Here is a 27,048-nt window from a genome sequence, read left to right as displayed (position 1 = left end):
GTGACTTAAACTGGGGCTTGACAGGTAACTGGGAGCTCCTGTGCTCAGTGCCAGAGCCTGCTGTAACTGGAATTACTGCTGTGAAATACTCACCTAGCAGCAAAAAAAATAGCTCACAGTTATAGGTCAGGAAGGGTTTTGGTGATTTTAGTTCAGTTCTGTTTGTAAAACTGGCATGAGGAAACAATGAAAATATTTTTGAAGTAGTAAAACTTTCGTAATAATTACAAATTAATTTCAGTTGTTGGGAAACAAATGAGCATCTGTACACCTTCCTGGGATGCAGGGGGATTAAGTTCCCTGCTGAATAGCAGAATTAAATTTTTAATACTTTGTTTAAACAGGAATTACAAAAGTAGACAATGCTCTGTCCTTGTGTTCTGAGTGTCCCTTTCTCATGCACATGCACAAATTTGCCTTACACTTAAATTAATTAAAGCTGACATGCAAACCACAACAACAGGCAGTCTGGGTGGCAGATGAAATGACCAAAATCTGTTGATATTTTCCCTGGCTTTTGTAGCTGCTGGTTGTGGCTGTGGCTCTCAGCCCCTGTACAATCCATGGAGCAGAGGAGCTGCTGTGGCTGCAGGAGCCGTTCCCATTTCCTGGCAGCCATTACGTGCTGCCAGCACAAAACCAGTTCTTTCTTAACAGTCCTTTCCGAGGCTCAAAAATGGATTTTCCTCCCAGCCACTGTCATTCAATTATCACCTCAGGAAATGCACAGATATAACTGATGATCCCTTTCAAGCATCCTGCGGTTTCCCACTCCTCCCATCCTTCATTTCCCTGCCTGCTCCAGTCATTAGATGTAACATTGCCCATGTATATTTTATAGGGTGACCCTGACGGCTGTCGCTTTGAGGATGTGTAGAGATAATAAGATTGTGCATGTAATGAAGGGCAGATAAATAGAAAAATGTTTACAGGATGGAGTGTGGTGGTTGGAAGTGCTTTATGGCTTCATGGCCGGCTTCTCGCTGGCACACCCCACAGGAGCCACGGCTGCCTTGGCTTCAGAGGGAAAATGGGATGTGTCTCAGGCTCTGGGAAAGGTGGCCAGCAGCAGGGAAATGGGGTTTTGTTCCTCAGCCTGAACTCCAGCAATACCCAGTCAAGAAACTTAATTATCGAGCTGGTGCAAAAAGAGAGTGCAGTTAAAGGGATAATTGGCACCTCCATTGAACAAATCCTGTTCCTGGGTATTGTGCTGCTAAATTCTCATTGTAATTGTCAGTATTGGTGGGGAGGTGGAAGTGGAGTGGGAGAGACACAGTCCAGTGCAGACAATGCCCTGAGAGCTTTCCTCAGTAAGTGGCATCAATTTATCTGGGTGTTTATCCCGCTCTCCTTTCTGTCCTGGTGTGTGAGCTCAGGTCTTGAGATCCTGCCCCGACCCGAGGCTGGCAGGAGATGCTGCCTGGGCCGGCTGTGAACCCCAGGATTTGATGGGGCTGTGAAATGGGACAGAAGCGCTGCTGGCCCAGGAGAGCAGCGCCTGGTGCCATCTTTCAGAGGCACTTCAGCTCCGTTCCTCAGCACCTCCTGGAGCTCATTCCCTGCCCTGTGTGTGCTCAGGGCTGAGAGCATCCCAGCAGTGCTGCAGAACTGGGCAGAGGCTGAGAGGTGTGTGTGCAGCGCCAGAGGGTAAAGGTAAATTATTGCAGATAAAAGTGGTGGAGAAAATTGGGATTTCTGACCCCAGGAACATTGATCATTTGCAAATTGCAGAGGGAAGGCTGAGCAGAAAATAAATACTCAGTGAGTGTGTACAAGGCTGAGGTCCTGAGCTGTCCCTGTTTTGATAACCCCGAGGTGGCTCCAGCCCCAGGGACGTTCCTGGTGGCCCTGGCAGTGCTGCACTGGCCTGGGGAGCCACCACTGCTAAAGACAGGCTCTAATAATTAATAATGGATGCAGCCAACAGTGTGTGAGTTCCTGTGGGGATTGGGAACTCTGTTGATTAACAAAGAGCAGTCTCTGGAGGAAGAAGCCTTAATTACAAAAGCTTTCTTTCCATTCTGGCCCGATGCAGAGAGGGGCAGCAGCTTTTAACTGGGGCTCAGCCTTAAAACAATGCCCCAGTGTGCTTTGCATTTGTTTTGCAGAGCTGTTAAAGCTGGTGCTTAAATCCCTAAAAATGGAGGGGAAAAAAAGAGTTGTTTGCATAGCGAGGGTAAGTTCCATAAAATGTTAATTATCTTTGCTGCCAGTTTGTGCAACCTTAATTACAAACAATGAACGAATGAACTGCACGGAAATTGCGAGTTAGATGTGGCACAGAGAGAAGTCACTGGTGTTTTTTCAGGGATAATTTGGATTTCTCTGTTTTGCTAAAGCCAAAGTGCAGAAGTGAAGCAGGGATATCCAGCTGTCAGAAGGAGCAGCTCGTGTTGAGGGCAGGAGGAAAGTGGATGTTGAGCACTCGGCCAGTCCTGTGCTGTATAAGGCTGGATAAGCCTGTCCAGCAGGCCTGGCTTGCAATTCTGAAGGAGTTTGAGGCTGTCAGTGTTGGAGCTGCTCACAGAGTGGGGGTTAATCGGCACAGTTGTCCTTCCCACTCAGGATTGATCTCAGCCAATTTATAAATCTTCTGTCTCTTTGTTTCCCCACGCCATAAAACTTCAAAAGGATGTGCTGGGACTTAATTTGTACAGCTTCATTGACTTTGTCATCAAATGGAAGATGCTGTACAGTGGTGGAGTGTTGCTGTGTTACTGCAGATAATGTTTGTTCTGAAGGAGAGATTATTTACATCCAGCTCATGTATTCCTTTCCTTTTTTTCCCCTGACTCTGCAGTCCATGCACTGACTCTCTCCTCTGATAGTGATTCCATTACTCACCCATTATGTGGGAGAATTAGTAGGAGCTAAGAAGGGCAAATTCATTTTCCTGGGGCAATTACAGAGGTGTGGCCTGTGTGTTTAGGTGACATGCACAGTGGAGTGATTCTAGTCTCTTCACTGCTTGAGGAACTTGGGAGTGAAATCTTTAGGTTCCAAGCTTATTTTAGCATTCCAGGAGTGCCTCAGTTCCTCGGGACCTGTGGCAGCTGTTCAGACAGAATCCTCGTTTGTAGAAGGAGCTCCCTCTTCCCCTGGTGAGGGGAGGACTGAGCAGGGTACCAGTACTCATTTAGCAGAAACAATTAGAAAGCAGAAAGCTCTGCCTGACTGCAGGTTTTTTCCACAACAAAATGAAATCCAGAAGATGCAGATGGAGCCTCGGCTGGGTTCCCAGGAAATTCTGTGTCTGTTCCTGTGTTGGGAGTAAATTAACAGCATAAATCCCAGGGAGCCAGCCTGGGTTTGTTACACACCTGTCTCCTCTTTGGATTCCCACTTGCCCAGCCTGTTTGCCAGGAGTTTCAAATAAAAAATGAAACCAGGGAGCTTAACCTTGCTGTGTGCAGGGCAGGGAAACAGTGGGGGCAGCCAATCTCCCAAAACTGGAGGTGGAGTTCCTAGCAGGGGCCGTGGAGCCAGGGCTGTGCTGCCATCCCGGAGATAACAAATGGCCAGAGGAGCTGCAAGGAAAAATGGCTGTGCTCCTGAAATCTGCCAGAGAAGCCAGACCTGCAGGGGATTCCTTAGAGAGCATCCCACGATTTTTAATGGGGGGTTTTGTAGTGTTAAGTAAAATATTACTTGGTTTTTAAAAGCCTCTCTTAAAACCTCAATAATGTGTTGGAATATGCAGGATTCCTGTGCACCCAAGGTGGACATTAATCAGTGCTACTGAACAAGCTGCTGAGACGTGCTGCTTAATTAGAGCATGTGCAAACCTATTTGTCAGGGCTGGCAGAGGCACCGAGCCGAGCTCCACGCTGGAAGAGTGGCCAAGTTCAGCTCCTGGAGTGCACACAGCTGCTCCCCTGGGCCCTGCTGCACTTTGCAGTCCTTCAGCGTGTTCAGAGCCAGGCAGGAGTTCCACCTTGTCTCTCTCTGGCTGTGGATCCATGAGAAGAACCAGCCACAGAGTCACTAAGGCTGGAAAAGCCCTCCAAGATCATCGAGTCCAAGCTTTAACCCAGCTCTGCCATGGTCAGCACTGCCCTGTGTCCCCAGGTGCACATACACCTGTTTGGGGAGCTCCTGCAGGGATGGTGCTTCCACCCCTGCCCTGGGGCTTGGGAATGGATATTTTCAGTTTTGTCTCCTAACAGGGCAGGCAATACCCTGGATTGGATTATTCTGTGAAGCTTTAGGAGCCAGCTGACCCTGCTCAGGCTCAGTGTGTTCCACACTGCCACGATCCAAACCTGTGTCCTGATCCTGCCCCGGGAGCCAGCCTGTGCCAGGGGACCCAGTGGGGAAGGGAAGCACTGGAGACTGGTTTTACTGCAGGACTTTACAAGAGTATTAGCTGAATTGAGTTGACTTAATAAAATCTTGAAGCATTCCAGAAAGACTGTGAATTCATTAAGGCCACAACTGGACACTCTGTTCCCTCTGCTCTGCCATGGCTGCTTACAGCCATTGAGGAGTGCTGTCATTTACCTTTTCTCTTTCATTACTGCAGAGCTATTCCCCTCCCCCATGATTTTTTTTTTTTCCCTGTCAGAGCTCGGCTCTGGGGAAATTAAACAGCAATTATTGTGTTTGCTCACTGTGTTATACCCTAACAGATACTCGAAGGGAAGTTGGTGTGTGTGTGTGATTGGCTTGCACAGGAGCTGTGCTGTGCAGGGCTGTCAGAACCTCCCGTCCAGGGATGCACACCCAGCTGAATCCTTTGTTTACCAGGGCAAGCCTAAACACAAACACGGGGCGCAGCTCGGGCTGGGGGTTTGACGTTTGAAAACTGCTGATAAGCAGTAGAAGTCCGGGGTTTGCTGAGGTGGGGGTGATGTGCCTGGGGAAGGATGGAGCTGGCAGAACACGCAGGTGAGAGTGAAAAAGCGGCACAGGGAGGGAGAGGTGGCCCTGGCGAGGACAGTCCCTGCTGGAGCAGCAGGCCTGGCTCAGGCAGGTGAGGGCTGGGAGCACTCCAGGTGCCAGCTCGGAATTGCAGAGAAACCTCCCCGCTGTGGGCTCCTGCAGGAGGGATCCGAGCCACAGCTTCCTCTGCAGAAACAATCTGCAGAATGGAGCTGAAAGGAGATGAAGTGTGACTTTTTTATATGCACCTACAACGTGGGGTGAAATGGCCTTGGCAGGAGGAGGCAGGAGACTTGAGTCGTGAGCTCGGCATGCATTTCAGCGCTGGTGAAAGCTGAACTGGTGATTTTTAGTGAGGAACATAATCCCCTCTGCCTTGTGAAACTTGGGAATGTAGGTGTTGTCAGGGAGATGTGGTGTTAAGAGCCTGAATAGTGCTCCTCATTTTGCTTTATGTGTGTTTGTGACAGTTAATCAGATGTGAACATGGAGACACGGAGCTGTGTGTGCAGGAAAAGAGGTGGTGGTGTATGGAGTGAAGGTGAGGCTGCAGGAACCAGGAAGGGAGCCCTGAATCCTGGAAGGGAGAGGAATCTTCTCCCCACATGCTGGAAAAGAAACAGCTGGGCCTTGCAGTTGGTTTGGGAGGGCATTAACAGCATCTTCCGTGGATGGGGCACATGCAGTCACCCCAGAGGTTTCACCCTTCCTAATTAAGAGATAAATGGTGTCTGGTTAGAGGGGTGTCACTCCCCCCAGGCTGGGCCCGTGCAGTGCTGGCAGGGATGGCTCAGGCTGCCTTAGCTTGGCTTTACTGCGTGCTGCAGCAGTGGCCAGCCTGCACAGAGCAGCCAGAGGACGAGGACAGTGTGTTTGCAGGCTGGCCCCACTGATGGTCCTGGACCCACAAAAAGAGCTGTGGGGCTCTGGCCCAGCCCTGCCCAGGCTGGCACAGCTCAGGGACGTGGGATGTGCTGACTGCGAGGCCTTGTGGTGAGGTGAGGTGAGATCACTGGGAACAAAATGGTCATTACAGGCCATTCGTGTCAGTGTTCATGCCTCTCTGTTTGCTTGCAAGCAAAACCAGCAGCTAATTTGCAAGGCAGCCTTTTGTCCCAGGGCCTTTGATCAATGCTGGCCTGTGTTAATGTTTCAGGAGGCTATTGATTTCTGCAGCAGCTTTTGTTCCCTGAATTTATGTGCCCTGGCTTTCAGCAGCACGCACTGTGCATGTTTGATTAAAGCTCATTTGACTTCCTTGCAGTGAGGCTGGAAGCTGCTTTTGCTCCCTGTTTGGGGAAGCAAAGCTTGCCTGACTTGGTCCTTTGTGCTGCAGCCTGTGCCACCCATGGTGGGTGTGATCCTGCCAGGCTGAGCCCTTCAGCAGTCAATCCTCAGGCCCACAGCAGCATCCTGGGGAGCCCGAGGGGATCTGGCATGGAATTCTTTCATGGGGTACCTGGGTAGTGTTTCATTCTGTGTTCCCCCTCCGGCCCCTCTCTTCCTCCCAGAGCCCTTCACTGAGCGCTGCACTTGTGCAGTCTGACCACGAACTGGAAGTACAGAATATTCTTTAGTCCTTTACTCTGTCCATTGTAGCTGGGGTAAAACTGCTTGTTGAATAAATAGACTTTGACTTCATCTTTATCTGTGTGCAGTTGTGACTGCACTTCTGAGCGAGTCTCAGGGGGAGCAAGCATTCTGGTCATGAGGTTGGCATTTTCTATAAATATCCACCGTTTCTTTTTTAAAGTTTGGTTTATGATCTGCATGTATAAGTTGTTACACTTCCCTTGGGACCTGATGGCTTTGCAATGTGTAAATAGAGCACTAATAGGTTCCCATTCCCTATTTTATGATGGGAGGAGAACAGATTGGTTCCTACTCTGCTGTTGCCATGTGTCAGAGAACACATTAATTCCCTGACATAAAGACATGGGATTTACTGACTTGCTCCTTGGTGCTGACACCTCAGATTTGATACAAATGAATTTATAGGTAAAAAACGACTGGTTTCGTTTGCCAGAGACTTTCTGCCTGTGCAGAGCATTGCAAAAGCCTCCCTGCAGAGGCCAGCCTGGCTCCTGGCACAGGCATATCCCCAGGTGGACAAACAGCTGGCCTGGGTGGACTTTGAGCCCACTTAATGGGCTCAGGGAAATGGTATTTCTAAAGCAAACACGTGCAGGGAACAGGCAGGAGCAGAGCAGGGTGCTGGGCTCAGAACTCCTGGTCTGCCATGCTCATCTCCAGGCAGCTTCAGATCGTCTGCACGAAACACATTTTTAGTATTTTTAGTAGGGCTTTTGTCCTTCAGAATCAAGAATTGTAGGTAATGTTTTGCCCACTTGCTCCTCCTCACCAGCCATCACTCTGAATATATGTTATTTTAATATATAATGCACAAACATAGTTCAGCTCATTGGTGGGGATCAGTAGCATCATCCCAGTCTGTGGCAGCAGAGATTAGAAATTATCTGTTCTGCCCGTTGCCAGAATGTGGTCGTGTTCTTTCTTCTGGGGTTTCTATTTTTAAATTAGGCACTGGTAAAATTCTTAAGTGTCTTAAATGTCAGCAGTAATGTCTAGAACAACATCCTCCCTTTGTCTTTGGAGTGTTTCGGTGGTGCAGGTATTGCTTGTGGCTGTAATTGCTTGTTTGGGGCCCTGGGGAGGGTTTGGATTCAGGCAGGGTCGTTATTGGAGTTAACTCCTGCTCTGCCCGGAGCGGGGGCTGCAGGATTTCCCCACGGAGGCAGCAGGCTGAGGTTATTTGATCACATAAAACACAGTTCAAAGAAACCCTTTTTGTGGGCAATTCAGGTATGTTTGTTCTGATGTTGATTTTTTTCAAGGGGCTGGTTAGAACTTCTCCATTTTTCTCTTGCAACTTGAAAGCAACAACACCTTTTACCTTAGAGGCAGACAAGTCGCCAGGAAATGATGGGGTTTCAAAGTAAGAGAAAAGAGATTAAAACCACATGCTGTTCTTTGGTTCAGCGTTGCATCCGCAGGTTTGAGTGGCAGCTGCTGCACTTCCTGAATGTAAGCCAGATTCATTATGCTGTGAAATTATCACTCATTTCTCTAGGTGTGCTCTTTTAACTGCTTAATTAATTTAGATGTGGGTATATATATTCAAATTAAAACACGATTTAGTGCGGTAGGGTTGTGTTACGGTTGCAGGCTCGTTGTTGAACATGTTTGTACTCAAACTTTCAGCTCCTGACACAGGGATATGGAGCAGTACCCGTCTGTGGAATGGAGGCTGACAAAATGGCAGAGCCTGTTTGTGCTGAGCCTTGTTCTCTCTGTGGGCAGCAGGAGCTGTGGCAGGTTTGGGGTGGCTGTCAGAGCAGGGCTGAGGAGCAGAGGTGGCAGGGGACGCTGACAGTGACACAAGGGCACCCTCTTCTGAAGCAGAGCCCAGCAGCAGCTTCCAGCTGGAGGCTGCCTCCTGGTGCTCCCCAGCCTCTTTCCTTTCCTAGGGGAAAGTGAAAAGGCACTTATTTACCTATTTTTCTCCTCTGCAAAAGCAGAGGAGGGGTTTTTTTTGGTGTGTATTACCTGAATAGTTCTTTTTTTTTTCTTTTTTTTTTTTCTTTTTTTTTTTTCTTTTCTGGCTGAATTGCGTCATTCTTTTTTGTTCTTCTTCATTCTTTCATTCTTCCAGGAGAAATCCCGGTGTACAGAGCGAGGCAGGGGAGGCAGGAAGCTGACAGGGCAGGTTTGCAGGCCCCTCTGAGCCCCGTGTTGTGTGTTCTGTGTTTCAGGGGGAGCTGATCACCTTCTATTACTACTGGAAGAAGACGCCCGAGGCGGCGAGCTCGCGGGCGCACCGGCGGCACCGGCGCCAGGCCGTGTTCCGCAGGATCAAAACCCGCACGGCCTCCACGCCCGTCAACACCCCCTCCAGACCCCCCTCCAGCGAGTTCTGTGAGTGCAGGCAGGGCTGGGCACCTGGCCTGGGCACCTGGCCTGGGCACCTGGCCTGGGCACGGTCAGGAGCGGTGCCACACCTCCCTGGGGACAGCGGGAAATGGAGCTGGGGCAGTCGCTGTTCCTGCTCTGTTCCTGCACCCTTCTGCTGGGATGTGGAAGGTGGCTTTGATCACCCAGTGATTTGTGCAGTCCTTAAACATCAAAGCATCCCGTAAGGATGGGAATGCTGCCCTGTGATTGGATTTCTCTACTCTTTTTGGTGTGGTGTTGTATTTTCTCCAGGCTTATTACAATAATGGGAATTGGAAAGCACAGAAAGAAGGAAGGAAGTGCTCCCTGCCTTTGGATGGAGATCCCTTCCGTCCTTCTGGGTGACCCCTACCCTGTGCTGGAGCTCAGACTGTGCTGCAGCCAGCACTGTCTGAGGGGCCTTGCCTGGGGCAGAAGTGTCTAACCCAAGAGCAGTTCCCCAGAGCAGTGCCTGGGATAGAAACCTTTGCCCATGTGGGAAAGGTTTGTTACCCTGGGAGGTTTAAATTTCTAAACCCACATGGCTCAAAGAGAAAAGGGGCTGTGGAAGCAGATTGGCAGATGTAAAAATGACTGTGGGCAGGTGGAGGGTGTGGTGAGCAGGCAGGACATAGAATTTTGGCCAGGATAGAAGGGAAGGAGCAGGAAAGGGCTGGGAGCTTTTCCCTGCTGAACTGGTGGGATTTACTGCTGGTCTCTGTGTGCACAAGGAGTGAGGATCTGGACTCCACAGCTCAATCCAAGATGCTCAGCATGTGAGAGCTTGTGGCAGGGAGGACCCATCTTTATGGATCTGACTGCAGGATGAGAATAAAAATTCACTTAGCAAAAGAGAGCAAGTGCTAGCCTGGGGTCAGCTCTGCAGTCAGGGTTTGAACACAAGTATTAATGTAGGAATCAGGACAGTGGTAGCTATTAAATGTAACCCTGTGTTAATTTGAAGGGTAACGAGTTGCTGACAAATGCTGGTGGCAAGTACTGGAGAATCTGTAAGCTTTAATCCATAAACTGTAACCTGCATGTACAAAACATCCTCTTGGAGCCTTTAGAAAAACAGTGTTCCTGCATCAAGGACTTCTCTTCTAATTAAAGATTTGAACAGAAGAAGCCTGAGGGCTTCCTGCTCATGCCAAATTATAACCCTGTTATGTTGTGAATTTATAGTGGTGGGACTAGAAAAATGCAGTGCTCTCAAAAGGGAAATACTTGAGGTATTCAGAAGGTGAGATACAGTTTTTGTGATGCCTGCATGATTTCAGTGGTTTAGATGCTGCTTTTGAGCTCATAGATGTGTAATCAGCTAATTTGCTACAAAGGAAAGGGACCCTTTGCATATCTTCTTCTTCAAAATACGACATTTTTGCAGTGTGAGCGTGTCACAGGTTAAAACTTTGAGTCCTGCAGTAAGGACAGGAAAGCTGGTGTTAAGTTATCCCTTAGTGCCTCTCATCCAAAAGAATCTCAAAATGTTTTTCAACAGGTCCATTGTATGTAAGCATTGATCCACCCACAAACACCTCTACTGCTGGGTAACAAAATAAAAACCAGAAAAGCCACTACAGGACCTATTGATGGAATCTTGTAGGTCTTAAATATAGAATATTTGATTTTAAATTTGACCAGATTCTAGAGATAAATGCCTTTTCTCTTGAAAATTGTGGGTTTGGAACACAGCCTCTTGAACTGACCACGGATGGTATTCGAATGACAGCTTACCTGGAAGTGTACCAGGTGCTGAATCAGAGGTTCCAGGAGTTGTGTCCCTTGGCACATTGCTGGAATCCTCCTTTAAGCTGTAGCGTGATGAGCTCTGGGTTTGCTCAGTGTGAAAAGTCAGAAATAATGCAAGGCAGGGTGGGCGTGGGGAGTCACGATCTATTTTACTTAATGCTTCTTTTAGCCGAGTAGGAGGAAAGAGAGAATTCTGCTGAGTGTTTATTTCCCATGTTCCTCTTTCTCCCACCCTCAGTGGACCTGAGCTCGGCCAGTGAGGATGACTTTGACAGCGAGGACAGCGAGCAGGAGCTGAAGGGCTACGCCTGCCGCCACTGCTTCACCACCAGTAGGTCCCAGTCCCTGCTGCCCACTCCCCTCTGGGTGCTTCAGCCAGCAGGAGCAGCTCCCCAGCCCTTCACAGCAGTGTGGGGGGAACCAGCTAAAATGCAGCGTTCCTAGCAGAGTTAATCAGGCTTTGCCATTGCAAATTAATACTGCTGTGACGAAGGAGAACCCTGAGGTAGACATACAGACAGGAATAAATCTGCATAATCCGTAATCTATGTAATCAATTTGTGACACAATCGGTGTTGGGCTGTGACTGTCACACAAAAATCTCCTGTGCATCAGCCCCGTTCCTGTGGCTGTTCCCAAGGGTTGCCTGATGTTGGGGCATTGCCGCTGAAAGTGGAAGCCCCAGAATGGGGAAGGAAATAAGAGATTCAGAACTCGCTTCTCTTGCAGAAACCACAGCTTTGAAGAACAACAGCTGCTTGTTAGCTCCCAGGTAGAGCAGACGAGGTTTCTTTCTGTGTCTCAGAGCTGTAATTTCTTAAGCAAGTAACCATAGTTTGTAAAAATTGAATATTGAGGATGTGCACTGGGACAGGACAAGCTTTTCCAGAAGCTTCTCCATCTCTGTTGCCCCTAGAAAAGCAGCTGTTTTATTAGCTGTACCTTTTTTTAACAAGTCCCTGTGTTTGTGCTGGGGCTGGGGTGCTCTGTGAGTTGCTGAGCTGTTGCTTTCCCTGCCCCAAGCCTCCAAGGACTGGCACCACGGGGGCCGGGAGAACATCCTGCTGTGCACGGACTGCCGGATTCACTTCAAGAAGTACGGGGAGCTGCCGCCCATCGAGAAGCCCGTGGACCCCCCACCCTTTATGTTCAAGCCTGTGAAAGAGGAAGATGATGGCCTCAGTGGGAAGCATAGCATGAGGACACGGCGGAGTCGAGGCTCGGTGGGTTCCACCTCTGGAGTGCTGGGGGTGAAAGGAGCCAGAGCCCTGAGCTGGCTGGTTCAGGGCTGTGCCTGCTGCTGCTGCCTGTGTGTGCCAGGGGGGCTTTGCTCAGGCTGAGGCTTTCTGTGGAAAAGGAGATGGAATGTCCCTGCCAGCTGTGTGACTTCTCTGTGATGGCTGGCAGAGGGCTGTCACCGTAAGGGGACATGGACAGTGCCTTACAGAGCCTGTGCTAGTCCATGTCCTCCTTGCAGCTGCATCCTGGCAGAGGTAGGCCCTTGGGAGGAGTTAAAAAAATTAGGTGCTGTTCATGTGGTGTCCTCACGTTACGGGAGCTAAACTTCTTCCCTCAGAGAGCTCTGCTGTGCCTCTGTGGTTGGTGTGCTGTGAGTTGTGCCTGGGGTGGGGCACCAGGAGCCTTCCTGGGAGCATGGAAGGCTCTGACAGCAGCTCTGGGTGATTTATCTTGGAGTTGGGTTTGGCTGACAGAAAGCAGCAGATAGATTTCTTTCCTTGCCCTCCCCTCTCTGCCTTTCTGAACAGGATGATGTGACCATTGATTCCAAATACCTCGTGAGGTTCCACTCTTAGGGAGTGTGGCTCCATTGTTGTTTTTTGTAGTCAGTCCTCCAGAAAACTACCAAAATGGCAGGGAAACAGCATGACTTGTTGAAATGTACTCTGCTGATCCCTTACTGCATAGCAGGAGCACACTGGAGCTGGGGGTTTAGACCTTGGCCTTGACTGCCGACAGATGGAATATTTTTAATGGAACATGGGGGTCCTGTCCTGCCTCAGGCACCCTTGTGTGTGCTGTGTATTGGAGCATCTTCCTAAATGCCATTTTTAACAGACACTGCTGATTAAATAGTCAACATTTGATGCATGTGAGTAGACAGATCAAGGATTGGCCTCCTTTTCCATTGGAGTGCAGCTGGGCTTGGAAGGAAGTAAGGAAGTGAAACGCTGCGGGTCTTGGTGCCAGGCTGTGCCCGGGGTGTGCTCCCCGAGGGCCGGGCAGTGCTGAGCTGGCTGTGTCTCCCCAGATGTCGACCCTACGCAGTGGCAGGAAGAAGCAGGCGGCCAGCCCCGATGGCCGCGCCTCGCCCATCGCCGAGGACGTGCGCTCCAGCGGCCGCAACTCGCCCAGCGCCGCCAGCACCTCCAGCAACGACAGCAAGGCCGAGTCCGTGAAGAAATCCACCAAGGTAAGCCTTGCCCTGGGCTCTGCTGCACGCCTCTCCTCCTCACAGGAGCCTGGGGATCGCCCAGAGACCCGGAAATCCCCGTGGGTGTGGATAAGGCACGGGTGGAGCAGCCTTGAGCTGCTTTGTGCCTGGCCACGGAGGGATGGGGGTGATCCAGCCTCTCCAGTAGCCCCACATAACCTCGCTGCTCTCACTGTAAAGTAATCCCTCCTCTTTGGATGCAAATGCAAGCACTAAGCTCAGGGAATAATGCAGATCAGAATGCTGAATTTAAGACAAGTAGACAGTTTTGGGGATTTTTTGTAAGCAGTACTTAATCTTTGTTTACAAAGGAGTATGAACATTTAGTAATTGAGTCTGCTTCTGTTACTGTTTTTCTGGGGGTGTATTTGCTTGATTGTTCAGAGCAAGCTGACAGTTGAGTCTGTTCAAATGAATTGCTTTTCCAAGAGAGTTCTAAAGAAACAAAGCCACATGAAGCTGAAGGCTTACTATTAAACATTGTGAATTGAGAAGTAGCAAGTTAAAAATAAATATTGCAAAAAAAAAAAAAGGAAGTCAAAATGAGCATGGAGCAAGTTTTCACATTATAAAACTGAAAACTTGGCAAAATCTAAAGTTGGGTAATTATGTGATGCACAGAGCTTTTCCAGGCCGTGGGAGAAGGTAGTAATCTCAGAATAGCTATTCAGTGTTGGCCCTGTATTTGAAGGGATCTAAAAATATTCCTCTCAAAATATCAAGAGTAGAGGAAGACTTTCATGTAGCAGAAGGAGGTTTATCCTGTCTCCTGCAGAAATTCTGGCTCTGTCTTGCACCAGTTAATAACTGGTGTTGGTCTCTGTTGGAAGGGTAACCTGGGCCAGTTGATCTGCTGTGGGTTCCTGATGGACTTGGTCCTGCCCAGCTCAGTTGAAAATATCCCTTCATATGAGGAATGCTTTATGCACTTTGCCTTTTCCTGCTGGTTTGATGTGTGTTGGATTGCTCTTAAATACTGACTGTGTCAACTCCTGAGTTCTGCTGCCCCTGCATTTGTGTTAAAGAGGGTGGCACTGGCCTACGCTAGCTTACCTTTGCATTGACACCACTGGTAACTGTTGTGTTCTGTTTCCTTTGTGGCAGAAGATCAAAGAAGAGGTATCTTCTCCTCTCAAGAACTCCAAGAGGCAGCGGGAAAAAGCAGCATCTGACACGGAAGAACCTGACAGGTCCAATGCCAAAAAATCCAAAACTCAAGTGAGTCCCACAGAGGAGTATTTCCTCTTAGGAGAATGGTTTGAGGTGGGGAGGGGGTGCAAATGTGGTAACAAACCAAAAACATTAAATCAGTTTAAGCCACAGCAAATTGTAACTTAATCTGTGGCTGGAAAGCGACCAATGTTATAATGTGTTCCTTCTGCTGAAAACAGTGCAGTGATATGGGGTAAGTTGGGTTTTTTCTTTGCTTTAATATAAATATCAACCATATAGGAGTACACTGGATTGTTCTCCACTCCTTTTCTCCATTTTTCAAAATTTAAATTTGGGGTTTTGTCTTCTCTGACAAGTTAGAGGACCATGACTGGAGTTGTCACAAGACAAATCTTTTCCAGTGCTGGTCACCCTCATAGGGAAGAAGTGTTTTGCTATGCTGAGCAGGGCTCCTCCTGTATTTCAGTTTGTTCCCATTGCCCCTGGGCGCTGTGGGAGGATCCTGGTTCTGCTGTCTCTGCATTTCCCTTGGGTATTTGTGTTCCTGTGCTGGTTCAGGCCCCGTGAGGTTCAAAGGGCACCCGCAGCTTTGTCTGCACAGCACGTGTGCTAGACCCCATCCCGTGGCACGCCGGGCATGCCCTGGTTGCTTTTGCTGGGCTCAGTGGTCACCGTCGCCTCTCCCCACAGGAGATCAGCAGGCCCAACTCCCCCTCGGAGGGCGAGGGCGAAGGCGAGAGCTCCGACAGCCGCAGCGTCAACGACGAGGGCAGCAGCGACCCCAAGGACATCGACCAGGACAACCGCAGCACGTCCCCCAGCATCCCCAGCCCCCAGGACAACGAGAGCGACTCGGACTCCTCTGCTCAGCAGCAAGTGCTGCAGGCGCAGCCCCAGGCGCTGCCGGCCCCGAGCGGCGGCTCTGCCCAGGCTGCCGCTGCCACGCCGCCGGTGCCAGCCCCGCTGCCCGCGCCCAGCGCCGCCCCGGCCCCCGCGCAGGCATCGCCGCCGGCGTCGCAGCCCTCGGGGCAGCCGCAGCCCCCCGCGCCCCTCTCGCACATCCAGCAGGCCCCCGCGCTGCACCCGCCCCGGCTGCCCTCGCCGCACCCTCCGCTGCAGCCCCTGAGCGCGCCGCAGAGCCAGCCCGCGCCCGCCGCGGCGCAGCCGCACGCGCAGCCCCCGCTGCACGGCACGGCGCCCGCCCCGCACGGGCTGCAGGCCCAGCCGCTGCTGCCCCACGCCGGGCCCGCCCAGCCCTTCTCCCTGCCCGCCCAGCCCGCTCAGTCTCAGGTGCCCCTCCAGACGCAAGCCCCGTCCCACCCGCACTCGGGCCTGCAGGTGACGCAGCCCGTGCTGCCCAGCGGCGCCTCGCTGCAGCAGGCGCAGCCCCCTCGCGAGCAGCCGCTGCCCCCCGCCCCCATGGCCATGCCTCACATCAAACCCCCCCCCACCACCCCCATCCCGCAGCTGCCCGCTGCTCCGGCCCACAAGCACCCTCCCCATCTCTCCGGGCCATCTCCGTTCTCCATGAACTCCAACTTGCCTCCGCCGCCCGCTCTGAAGCCTCTGAGCTCGCTCTCGACTCACCACCCTCCATCCGCACACCCTCCTCCCCTGCAGCTGATGCCTCAGAGCCAACCGCTGCAGTCCTCGCAAGCGCAGCCTCCCGTTCTGACCCAGAGCCAGAGCCTTCCCCCTCCTGCCAGCCACCCCCCCTCTGCCCTCCATCAGGTCTCCTCCCAGCCCCCCTTCTCTCAGCACCCCTTTGTGCCCGGGGGCCCCCCTTCCATCACGCCTCCTTCGTGCCCCTCCACTTCCACGCCGCCCACCGTGCCTGGCATCCCTCTCCAGACCCCCATCTCCACGTCAGCGGCTTCTAGTGGGACAGTGCCCGTGGTGACAGCCTGCACGCTGCCACCCATCCAGATCAAGGAGGAGGTTCCCGACGAAGCCGAGGAGCCGGAGAGCCCTCCGCCTCCACCCCGGAGTCCCTCCCCAGAGCCCACCGTGGTGGATATCCCGAGCCACGCCAGTCAGTCAGCCAGGTACGGAGCTTTCGTCAGTGCTCTGCTGTCCCTGTTTTTACTCCACTGTCTGTGGACCAGTATGGTACAGTTAATTTTCTCCTGACTTCCTGGGAAGCTGGTAGTGGTTGGTCTGAGTGCAGAATGATATTTTTTAGTTTGTACATACAGCTCTGAAATCCCACACTCTTGCAGCTTTCCCAGGGCTGAGCTCTTCTCTCTTGTGTTCCTTTCAGGTTCTATAAGCACCTGGACCGTGGCTACAATTCATGCTCCAGGGCAGACCTGTACTTCATGCCTCTGGCAGGATCCAAGCTGGCCAAGAAGAGAGAAGAGGCCATTGAAAAGGCCAAAAGGGAAGCGGAGCAAAAAGCCAGGGAAGAGAGGGAAAGAGAAAAAGAGAAAGAGAAGGAAAGAGAGAGGGAGCGTGAGCGTGAGAGAGAAGCAGAAAGAGCTGCGGTAGGTCCAGTTCTGGCTCGGAGCTGGGTAAGGGAATTGATGGCTGGGTCTGACCTGGATGGTGACTGCAGGATGCAGATCCCTAGGAGCACTTTAATCCTGGCAGGGGTCTCTGAGCATGGAGCTGTGTGTATGGACTGAAATCCAGCCTGCTCTGAGTACCTCCTGACCTGCCTGGGACTGTCTTCTCCTTAAAGGAAATGGAGAGTTTCTGCCGCTGGTCTGGTTCTGTGGGAAGCCAGAGCAGCTGGGCAGAACTAGGCCAATTGTTTGACGTGTACCTTGCAGGAGGAGAGGCTGTGCAGACGCAGTGAGTGCCTGTGTGTCCCTTGCTGTGCACGGGGCACACGGGTCTGTCTGCTGGAGAAGGGCTGGAGGTGGAGGGGAGGTGTGCGTGGCCGGGTGCTCTAAGCCAGGCGTGCTGACCTGGGCTTTCTCTCCCCGCTGTGTGCAGCAGAAGGTGTCCAGCTCCTCCCACGAGGGCCGTCTCGGCGAGTCCCAGCTCAGCGGGCCGGCCCACATGAGGCCTTCCTTCGAGCCCCCCCCGACCACCATCGCGGCCGTGCCCCCCTACATCGGGCCGGACACGCCGGCGCTACGGACGCTGAGCGAGTACGCGCGGCCCCACGTCATGTCCCCGACCAACCGCAACCACCCCTTCTTCGTGCCCCTCAACCCCACGGACCCGCTGCTGGCCTACCACATGCCCGGCCTCTACAACGTGGACCCCACCATCCGGGAGCGGGAGCTGCGGGAGCGCGAGATCCGCGAGCGCGAGATCCGCGAGCGGGAGCTGCGCGAGAGGATGAAGCCCGGCTTCGAGGTGAAGCCCCCGGAGCTGGACGCGCTGCACCCGGCCACCAACCCCATGGAGCATTTCGCCAGGCACGGGGCGCTGACCATCCCACCCACGGCGGGGCCTCACCCCTTCGCCTCCTTCCACCCGGGGCTGAACCCGCTGGAGAGGGAGAGACTGGCGCTGGCGGGGCCGCAGCTGCGGCCGGAGATGAGCTACCCGGACAGGCTGGCGGCCGAGCGCATCCACGCCGAGCGCATGGCCTCGCTCACCAACGACCCCCTGGCGCGGCTGCAGATGTTCAACGTCACCCCCCACCACCACCAACACTCGCACATACACTCGCATCTACACCTACACCAGCAGGACCCCCTCCACCAAGGTGAGCCCCGGGAGCTGGGCGCTCCCATGGGGAGCAGCTCGGAACGGGCCCGCTCTGACCCGGGAGCTCGGATAGCAAAATCCTTGTCTTCGGTCCACGTTGTGGTTCTGAGCTGTGTCAGGTCGTGGTGACTAAAATGCAGTTACTTTTTGTGGGAGTGATGCAGCATGGTAACACCACAGCGATCTTCCTTCAGACTCTGTGAAAAGTTTGCTGGTTGTTGTAGGTTGATTTTTTTAAGTACTCTTGTCCTAGAGCAGCACCTTACAGTTGTAATAATTAATAGTCCTAGAAATGAATCTGTGCCTTGCCCATTTCTGAAGCAAGGTACTGTGGTTGCTGCTCTAGAGGTCTGGAGTCCTGGAGATGAGGCACTCGACAGAAGTGTTCACATTTTCTGCTGGCAGCCTGGAGAGAGCAGGGCAAGCCAGGCACCGGGTGCTGCAGCTGCCAAGTGAGGGGAAAGTCAGAGTAAAATGCAGATCCTGGTGTCTGGCTACCAATGCAATGTTTGTGCAAGCAAATGTAGAATTCTTTGCCCTGGAGCAGTGTCCATTAAATGTGCTGGGATGCCCACTTTGGAGTTGGAGGGAAAGCGAGTGCTGTTGCAGAAGCCAGACCGTAGAGCAAGGAAAGCAGCAGGGTGGTGTGACGTTCTTGAGGGCTGGGGGGGTTGCAGGTAGGAGGTGGCAGTGCTGGATATCAGCATTGCTGAAGGCTCATTGCAGGAATCACAGAGGGGCTCAGTTGCAGGCAGGTTTGCAAACCCCTGACAGCAGAGGAAATGTGACACAGGCCCATGTCTGTACGAGGATTCTGTTGCCAGGTGAGTCAGTCACTGAGCACCTCTGTGCAGGTAGGTCTGGATGCTCCCCAGGTGCTTTTTCTGCACAAAACCGTGGCTTGTACATGGTCCCTCCCAGTCCGGAGAGAGGCCGGTGCAGACACAGCCAAGGCAGTTCACTGCCAAGTCTCTCGGTGTGTTTGAGAAGTAATTTGGCTTTGTGCCCTGCCAGGGTCAAACAGGTGAGGGGCTCTTGGGTGGTTCTTGCTCCAGGTGCTCCACTGGTGCTCCAGGCTGTTATAACCCCCGTGTCTCCTTAGGGTGGGGATGAATGGAGGGTAGAGTGACCCCACATCCGTGCTGTGCACCAGCTGAGGAAATGGTTCTGGCTTTGTGTTCCTTTCCTGGCGGTTCCTCTGCAGTCCCCAGGCAGCTGATGGACGCTCTCTCTCCTTCTCTCTCAGGCTCAGCAGGACCTGTTCATCCACTGGTGGATCCTTTAGCAGCTGGACCCCACCTGGCACGTTTTCCCTACCCACCTGGGACCATCCCCAACCCATTGCTAGGGCAGCCACCTCACGAGCATGAAATGCTCCGACATCCAGTCTTTGGTGAGAGCATTTTATGGTCCTTTGCAAGGGTTGGCTTTGATCTGCAATGTCATCTTTCCTTGGGGGGTTTAGCATTTCTCAGAGGGGGAATCGAGCGGTGGCTTTGGGTGGTCGTGGTGGCTCGTTGGGATGAACAAGAAGCAAACAAGAGTGTAAAAGTGGTGCCTGTCCCCCAGGTACTCCCTACCCTCGGGATCTGCCTGGTGCCATTCCACCTCCCATGTCAGCAGCCCACCAGCTGCAGGCCATGCACGCCCAGTCCGCAGAGCTGCAAAGACTGGCAATGGAGCAGCAGTGGTTGCACGGGCACCCTCACATGCACGGTGGGCACCTACCCAGTCAGGAAGATTATTACAGGTGAGACTGCAGCGGAGGCTTTTGGGGAGCTGGGAATTCCATGGTATTTTTCCACATTCCTTCTTTTTTCCTCTGAATTTTCGCCTCTCTTGCTGTGTGCTGAGCCCTGATGCAGTTACAGCCAAAGCAGTGCTCAGACCTGGTTTGGGCAGATGGGAAGCGAGGTCCAAGTTTCTGGCCCAGCATGAGGGGAGCTGAGTGTCTGTCCTGCTGCAGAGCCCCCCAGTCATGTCCCATCTGCAGCGCTGGCACTGGTGCCCGTGCCCACGTTGGGCGCCCTGGGCTGGGACTGTGCCGTGCCAGGGCAGTGCCCGGGCTGTGCTCAGAGCCCGCAGCCCCTGCTCCCTGCAGGGAGGGCAGAGCAGGCTCCTCCTGTGTCTCACACCTCCTCTGCTGTGCTAAAATGAGTTTTCTTTCTCTTGCAGTCGACTGAAAAAAGAAGGCGACAAACAGTTGTAATAAATTATTTATTTGTAACGCTGGCTATGGAAACCCCAGTCCTTGGGAAGGAGTGGAACATTTTTACATACAAGAAGAGCTACAAAAGGAAAAGAATATCTTATAAAGATTTCTTTATATATTTAAAACAGAAGCAACCACCCAACAAGTAGAGACTTATCAGCATAGTGTTCATTTGTAGAGAAGATTTCTCAAGACTGGTGTGGGTCTCCCTGCATGAAAACGTATTCAGAAGCCTATTGGAAATACAGGACTGTGTGGAATATTCAGAGAACTTCCTGCAATCTTGGTTTTTTTAGGGTTTTTTTTTCCTTACTAGTTTGTTTTCAGTAGGTGCTAGAATCAGGTTCACAACACAAGTCACTGTGCGTGAAGGGACACTCAATGCATCTATCGGTAATTTAAAAAAAAAAAACAAGGATTGCAAGTAGGTGACATAACAAGCTCTGAATCCAAGTGCTATAATAATAATAAAAAAATCTACTTTTATTTTAATACATTGTAGGAAATCTTCATAATTTTAAAGAGAGCTCAGTTCTGCAGCATGGCTTTTTAAGTCTGTAAATAACTTTTTTTTGGTAGAGGGGAGAAACAAAACAAACTCCAGAAACGTTTATCTTGATTTTCAGTAACATCACAAATTGTGAATTCCTACCTGGTATTGACAGAATACAGAGTTGATTTTTTAATAAAATATATATATATAATTATCCCTTTAATTAAAGGGAATGATGGGTATCAATAATTTCAAATGGGTAAAAGCTTGACATTTGGTTTGATATCAACAATAAGCATTAAAGGGATTTGCAGGGATAATGTTGCAAATGACTGTTTCTGTTCTTGGTTTTTTGGTTGGTTTGGTTGTTTGGGGGTTTTTGTTCGTGTTCCATCTCTCTGTTCTGCAGCTGATTTTGTTGAGTTGGGTTTCTCAGCAGCTCAGATGTCCCTTGGACCCCGCTGGCCCTTTGGATGCCACCTTCAACTGTTCCCTTTCAGTGTGGCCATAAAACACTTACTTCCCATGACCTTTTGAAACTTAATGTAGCTCCATTGGGTTTAGACTTTGGGCAGAAAGTTCAGAGAAATAATCTCTTCTAAAAAATCTCTTTTTAAAGATATTCCATGGCTCAGACTAGTGCAGCCAGAATTTTGTATGCACGTGCATACTTGGGGAGGACGTGCTTTTCCTGGCCTCCTGTTTGATAAGTTCTTAGGGAAAGTGAACTTGGTTTTTATTAAGTTGTGTTGCAAAGACCAGTCTGGTTTTGACCGTTTGAATTTGGGTTTTTATAAGCAAAAAGTGCTTAGCTGCCACCAGTGTTGTGTCCCTGAGGAACTGAGTGCTCTGGGACAGTGACACTGCCTCCCAAGTCCGCAGTCCCTGCAGGGCTGGCTGCTTCCCACCAGGATGGGGAGAGGAGAGGAATACACGCTGAGCATTAAAGGAGACAGCTCTGCTTACGAGGCAGGTTTTTAAAGTTTTTTTCCCAGTTTTGCCGCAGTTTTTCTTTGCTGGAGCAGAGGGTGATGCGACCGATGGACATCTGAACCTGCTGGTGATTTTTTCTGCTGGTGCACAACTGCCCCCGTTCTCTCTCTCCACTCACGAGTGCTCTCTCTGCTGTTGTAGCCTGTTCAGTGTGATGGTTGTGTCCTAGGACTGTACTGAGCCACTGATAAAGTTGTAGTTAATCAGCTGCAGGCACAGTGCTCGTCCAGCTCCTGCTGCTCAGCCCAGAGCTGCTGCCAGACCATTCACCAGTGTAGAGTGTTCCAGGCCCACTAAGGCAGGAGCAGAGGGGAGAGCAGGGGATTGTTCAGCTGATGTTCCCTTTCTGTGTGCCCCACTGCGGGTTCTCAGTGCTGAGGTGTTCCCCCAGCCCTGCTGTGGCTGACTCTGGGTGGAGGTGCTGGAGGGGCAGGTGTGGGGTGAGAGGTTTCCTTGTGGAACAGGGATTATTTTGGCTCACGGCTGAGCAGCCAGGAGGATGGGCATGCCCAGCAGGGAGTGCCTCAGTTTGCTTTAAAGGTCGCATCAGGCACGTTTCAGTTCAGTCTCTTCCCTCCTTTTGTTTTGCCATGTGGAATTGGGGAGTTTGGGGGAGTTCAGCTATTTCTTCTAACCCTTCTCTTGCTGTTTTTTAGCCATAGTTCTTCAGAAAAAGGAAAAGCTAATTCCCTCCAGTGGTCCTCTCTGTATTCCTTATTTTTCAGCTGATTTTGCAGTCTGTTCTAAAGCTGTTCATGGATTTTTTTTTTCCCCAGAAGAGCATTCTAATAATTTATGGGAGCTTTTTTTGTTCACACCATTCAGCAAATAAGCACTGAAATTCCTCCATTTTAGCCCAGTGATTAACTACAACTTTACCTGTAGTGGCTTCTGAAGCCATCTCGGTGTTCAATGCCCTGTTAAAAAAAAACAGCCCAGACCTTCTGATTTTCTTTTAATAAATCTCTCTTATTTTTCCTCTGTTCCGAAAGTTTATTTTAAATTTTGCTTTAGTGTTTTTGAAACGTCTCTCTTGTTCTATGTCGTCATGGTTGAGCTTGTTTCACTGCACCGTTAAAGCAGAGTGTACATTCTGACTGCTACATTTATATATATCTTGAAGCTTAATGTATATATGAGTAGTTTGCCATGGGATAACACAGTGTAAACAGAGTAGAAACCCAGAAATCGTGACTTCTGTGTTCTCTCCATTTGAGTATTTTGTAATTTTTTTGAAATATTTGTGGACATAAATAAAACCAAGCTACACTACAGCAGCCAGGTTTTGCCTGCAAGTGGAATGTGTCTGTTGATTGTTAGTGGGAGAGGAGCTGCTTTCACCTGGGATCATGTGGGGTGCTGGCATGGCCAGCTTACTGGTTCAAACCTGTCTTTTCTTGGCTTTATTTTTTCCCTCTTTGAGATGATTTTGTTTTTAATACACAGTACACAAACGCCGACATCATGTCCCATTCCATTTCTGCATCCTTGAGTCACATTACTGCTCAGTTGTCAGTGTAATACACTGTGTGTGCCCCAGTAGCTGCGTTTTTGGGAATTGTTTTTCCTGAGAGAAGTTATTTGTGCCAGTGTTGAACACAAGTGACCCCGAGCTGGCAAGAGCTGCCCAGCAAAGGGGTAATTGCAGAGAGGGATGTGCACAGTAACTCACTGTCTGCTCACTGTCTTCTGAAAAGCTGAAATTTGCCTTCCAGTTCCATCAAGTTTTTGTGTCCACGGTGGTGGCTCCCCACGGACTGCGGTGGGTGACTGGTGAGTGTTTGGGAGCTGGTGAGGATCAGCATCCCCAAAACCCAGGGAAGTGCTGGGATGGCACAGGGAGCTGGTGAGGATCAGCATCCTCAAAACCCAGGGAAGTGCTGGGATGGCACAGGGACTGGTGAGGATCAGCACTGGGATGGCACAGGGAGCTGGTGAGGATCAGCACTGGGATGGCACAGGGAGCTGGTGAGGATCAGCATCCCCAAAACCCAGGGAAGTGCTGGGATGGCACAGGGAGCTTTGCAGAACCGGTGGCGGGGAGGTTCCTGCTCTGGTTCTGCTGTGTGGTTTCTCAGGAACAGTGTTGACTCCAGTTCAGGGTGATTGCTGCTCTGAGTGCTGTTCCTGCAGTGGGCTCGGGGCAGGCAGGCAGGGCCTCATGACAAATGGCATGAGAGGCTGCTCTATTTATACCCCGTGGCATTTTATGAGGGGAAGGTCAGCTCTTGTCTGCTGGAAATAGCTTCTGAAAGTGCCTTTCCCGAGCCTGTGCTATTTATTTTGACATTTCTTTTTTAATTCCTTGTGCTCAACATAGAACTTGAGTGGGCTCAGGCTGCCCTATCCTGCTTAACAGGTTCTAAGTTTCCAGATGTAAAATGATGAATTCCGCAGGGACGGGGCAGGAGAGGCCTTTTACCCCTGGATAAATTGAACAATGCAGTTATTAACTTGTGGTTCTGTGTTAATGGGGTCGTGCTGTGGCAGGGTGAGAGCTGGAGGCCATCAGCTGCGTGGCTTTGTCACCTGCACCTTGGCAGAGTTCCTGTGGGGCCGTGTGGGCTCCAGCAGCATGTTAAAAAAAAAGTTAAATGTTAAAAAAGTTAAATAATGGGATTTGATCCTTCCCGGGCCAGGAATCCCCTTTGGAATGCCATGGGATTCCATGGAATGGGGTGGGCTGGAAGGGATCCCAGAGGCCATCTCATCCCAGCCCCACCACGGGCACGGGCTTGCCTTCCACAGCTGGACTGGTTCAGGGATTTAACGAGGAGAGGAGGGGAAGGCAGGTGGTGTGAGGGGTTCCTGTGCCAGGTAACAATGAGGGGAAGGCAGGGGTTGTGAGGGGTTCCTGTGCCAGGTGAGGAGGGGAAGGCAGGGGTTGTGAGGGGTTCCTGTGCCAGGTAAGGAGGAGAGGAGGGGAAGGCAGGGGTTGTGAGGGGTTCCTGTGCCAGGTGAGGAGGAGAGGAGGGGAAGGCAGGGGTTGTGAGGGGTTCCTGTGCCAGGTAAGGAGGAGATGAGGGGAAGGCAGGTGGTGTGAGGGGTTCCTGTGCCAGCTGACGAGGAGAGGCCACTCAGGTGTTGCTTGTTGGGAGATTTTGGCACTTTTGAAGCCCCGAAGCCGCTTTGGGGGAGGTGTGGGTGCTCTGAGGGGAGGGCGGGGCCCGGGGGCGGGGCCTGGCACCTGAGGGGCGGGGCTGACACCTGAGGGGGCGGGGCCTGGCACCTGAGGGGGGGAGCGGCACCTGAGGGGGCAGAGCGGCACCTGAGGGGGCGGAGCGGCACCTGAGGGATTCCAGAAGGTTCTGGAAGAGCCGAGTGAAGGCTTCAGGTGAGGTTCTGTCCTGTGCAGGGCGAAGGTGATGGGGGGACAGCAGAGAGATCTGGGGCAGCCCAAGAGAGCCCTGGGGCTCCCTGTCCCTCGGTGCTCCCTGTCCCACCTCCCCCGGTGTCCCCAGGCCAGCCCGGAGCTCACCCGGAGCTCACCCGGAGCTCACCCCGAGCTTTGTGTGCTCTGTCCCAGCGGCTGCACACACAGTGCCCGTCCCTCTGGCCCCTGTCCTGCACAAAATCCAGATGTTCCTGTGCTCCTGGGGACAGGTGAGGCTCAGACAGCCCCGCTGGGCTGTGCTGGGTCTGTCCTTGGGGGGTTCTCACCCTCAGGGATCAGAAACATCTGAGGGGGAAGAGCCTTTGGAGGAGCCCTGCACATCCAGGGCAGCCTCTGCAATCTGCTGTGCTGTTCGTGTCCCTCTTTAATTAAAGCTGCTTTTTCTCGTGCTGTTGACTTTGCAAAACCAAACTGGAGCAAAAGATAAAAGCAGCGTAAAGCAAACCACAGATCCCACGTGGACAATTTAGCCAGGTTGTTTTTTTGTTCTCTGCAAGTGCTGATCTCTGGAGAAGTGGTAACTTGGCCCCTGCAAATTCAGCTACTCTTTCCCTCTTTCTCCCTAGAGAAATATCCAGTGAAGGAATCTGACAGAAAAAATAATTATCTGCGTGAACTCTCAGAGGTTTTTACAAAACTGAATTCTGGAATGGTCACCTGTGGCACCTGAATGCTGGTGCAGAGCAGGTTTCTGATACCACATGAGCACGTCTTCCTTGGGCCTCACAACTGAGAGAAATGAGCCTTCACAATAAATATTGATCCATTTTCTGCTCAGATGAGTCATGGGAGAGGCTCAGGAAAAGATGCCACAAAAGATAGCAGTTAATGAGGGGAGGATGCTTGGCCAGTAGGGGTCACATCCAGGGTAGGATTTGATTGTTTTACACGTTTCAGGTTTTTAAAGTCAGAGTATGCAAATTTTAGGACATTAAATCAAGCCCAGCTTCATGGTGAGCACAAATAACTGCTGTTTGTTAATATTAATGCAGTAATGTGCTTTCCCAAGCACCAAGGCACCCTTGGATTGCTCAGGAGTGCAGCTGTCAAAGATGTGGAAAGACTGAAGTGATTGTTGCCTGTTCTGTTACTCTGGGTGACTTTGCTGTGTCTTTCCAGTTTCTGCAATTCCATTCCACCATTTGTTAGCTCTTCCAGGGCTTGTCCCATGTCCTCACCCGTGGCAATGTCAGCAGGAAGGAACGTTCCCTGTTCCCTGCAGAGGTGCCAGGCTGAGCTCCCTGCCCGGGGAGAGAAATCATGGATAAACTGATGGGCTGGCCTTGGGAAGCAGCTCGGTGTGATGCCAGGGGAGTTGTATCTCACTTTGCCCGGGGTCCTGGCTCTGCTGGAACAGACTATTAGTCAAATCTGGAGCATGGAGGTTTCTCTGGCCTTGCAGCTTGTTGGAATGAGCCCCAATTTCAAACTCTGGGCAGTCACAAGGAATCTGCTGCTCTTGCCTTGGTAATGTGGCTGAATTGGAGCTTTCAAAACACCCTCGGTGGATTTTTCCTTCCTCTAAGTTGGATTGTTTTAGTGTCATCCAGCTGTCACTTTTATCCTTCTCTCTCGTTCACTCCTTCACAGCCTAATGCTCTTTATGGAGTGGTAAATAAAAGGAACATCAGCAGCAGTGTTTTAAATGAAACGGACAGCAGCAGCATGTCTGAAGCACTGCCAGAGGACCCTGCGAGTAAAGGAACACACTGTGGTGTCACCGCTCTGCTTTCACGTTCCTTTGCTGCAGATTGTGTGATTCCAGACTACAGCATTCAGTGGATTGCAGAAACAAATTCTCCCTTTTCCTTCTATGTTATTTAAAGCCAAGCTCCTTGGCTTCGCTGAATTCTCCTGGAAACAGTACCGGGGCCAGAAACTGTTGGGAGGTGTTGTGACAGAAATGCCTTCATCTAAATGTAAATGTTGCTGCCCTGCCTCGGGCTGCCTTTGAGAGGCTTTTTTCTGTGGCAAGCAGCTACAAAGTAATGGTCCCAGTCAATTTATTCATGTCAATAACAGGTCCTTTATATGTTTATTTGAAATGTATTCTGGGCTGATGGGACCGGTTTGTTTTTCAA

The 27,048-nt window shown here is 51.3% G+C and overlaps 1 protein-coding gene across 6 annotated transcripts in view; it reads left to right on the top strand.

Annotated features, from left to right (window-relative positions):
- RERE (arginine-glutamic acid dipeptide repeats) overlaps positions 1-22,850 on the top strand; it is a 163,421-nt gene extending 140,571 nt beyond the window's left edge. For 4 of the 6 annotated variants that reach the window (XM_072917435.1, XM_072917436.1, XM_072917438.1 and 1 more), the window contains 11 exons: positions 8,658-8,820; positions 10,826-10,918; positions 11,611-11,810; positions 12,857-13,018; positions 14,144-14,257; positions 14,903-16,257; positions 16,473-16,695; positions 17,150-17,873; positions 19,122-19,268; positions 19,445-19,625; positions 20,051-22,850. In XM_072917435.1, the coding sequence (XP_072773536.1) occupies positions 8,658-8,820; positions 10,826-10,918; positions 11,611-11,810; positions 12,857-13,018; positions 14,144-14,257; positions 14,903-16,257; positions 16,473-16,695; positions 17,150-17,873; positions 19,122-19,268; positions 19,445-19,625; positions 20,051-20,084 (3,396 nt within the window). In that variant the 3' untranslated portion in view covers positions 20,085-22,850. The remainder of the gene's footprint in view (positions 1-8,657; positions 8,821-10,825; positions 10,919-11,610; positions 11,811-12,856; positions 13,019-14,143; positions 14,258-14,902; positions 16,258-16,472; positions 16,696-17,149; positions 17,874-19,121; positions 19,269-19,444; positions 19,626-20,050) is intronic. The other 2 variants (XM_072917437.1, XM_030289536.4) reach the window with 2 other exon arrangements.
- The last annotated feature ends 4,198 nt before the right edge of the window (positions 22,851-27,048 follow it).

This window comes from Taeniopygia guttata, chromosome 21, assembly GCF_048771995.1.
Source record: "Taeniopygia guttata chromosome 21, bTaeGut7.mat, whole genome shotgun sequence".
In the NCBI taxonomy this organism is placed as follows: domain Eukaryota; kingdom Metazoa; phylum Chordata; class Aves; order Passeriformes; family Estrildidae; genus Taeniopygia; species Taeniopygia guttata.
This window is presented reverse-complemented; position numbering and strand designations above follow the sequence as displayed.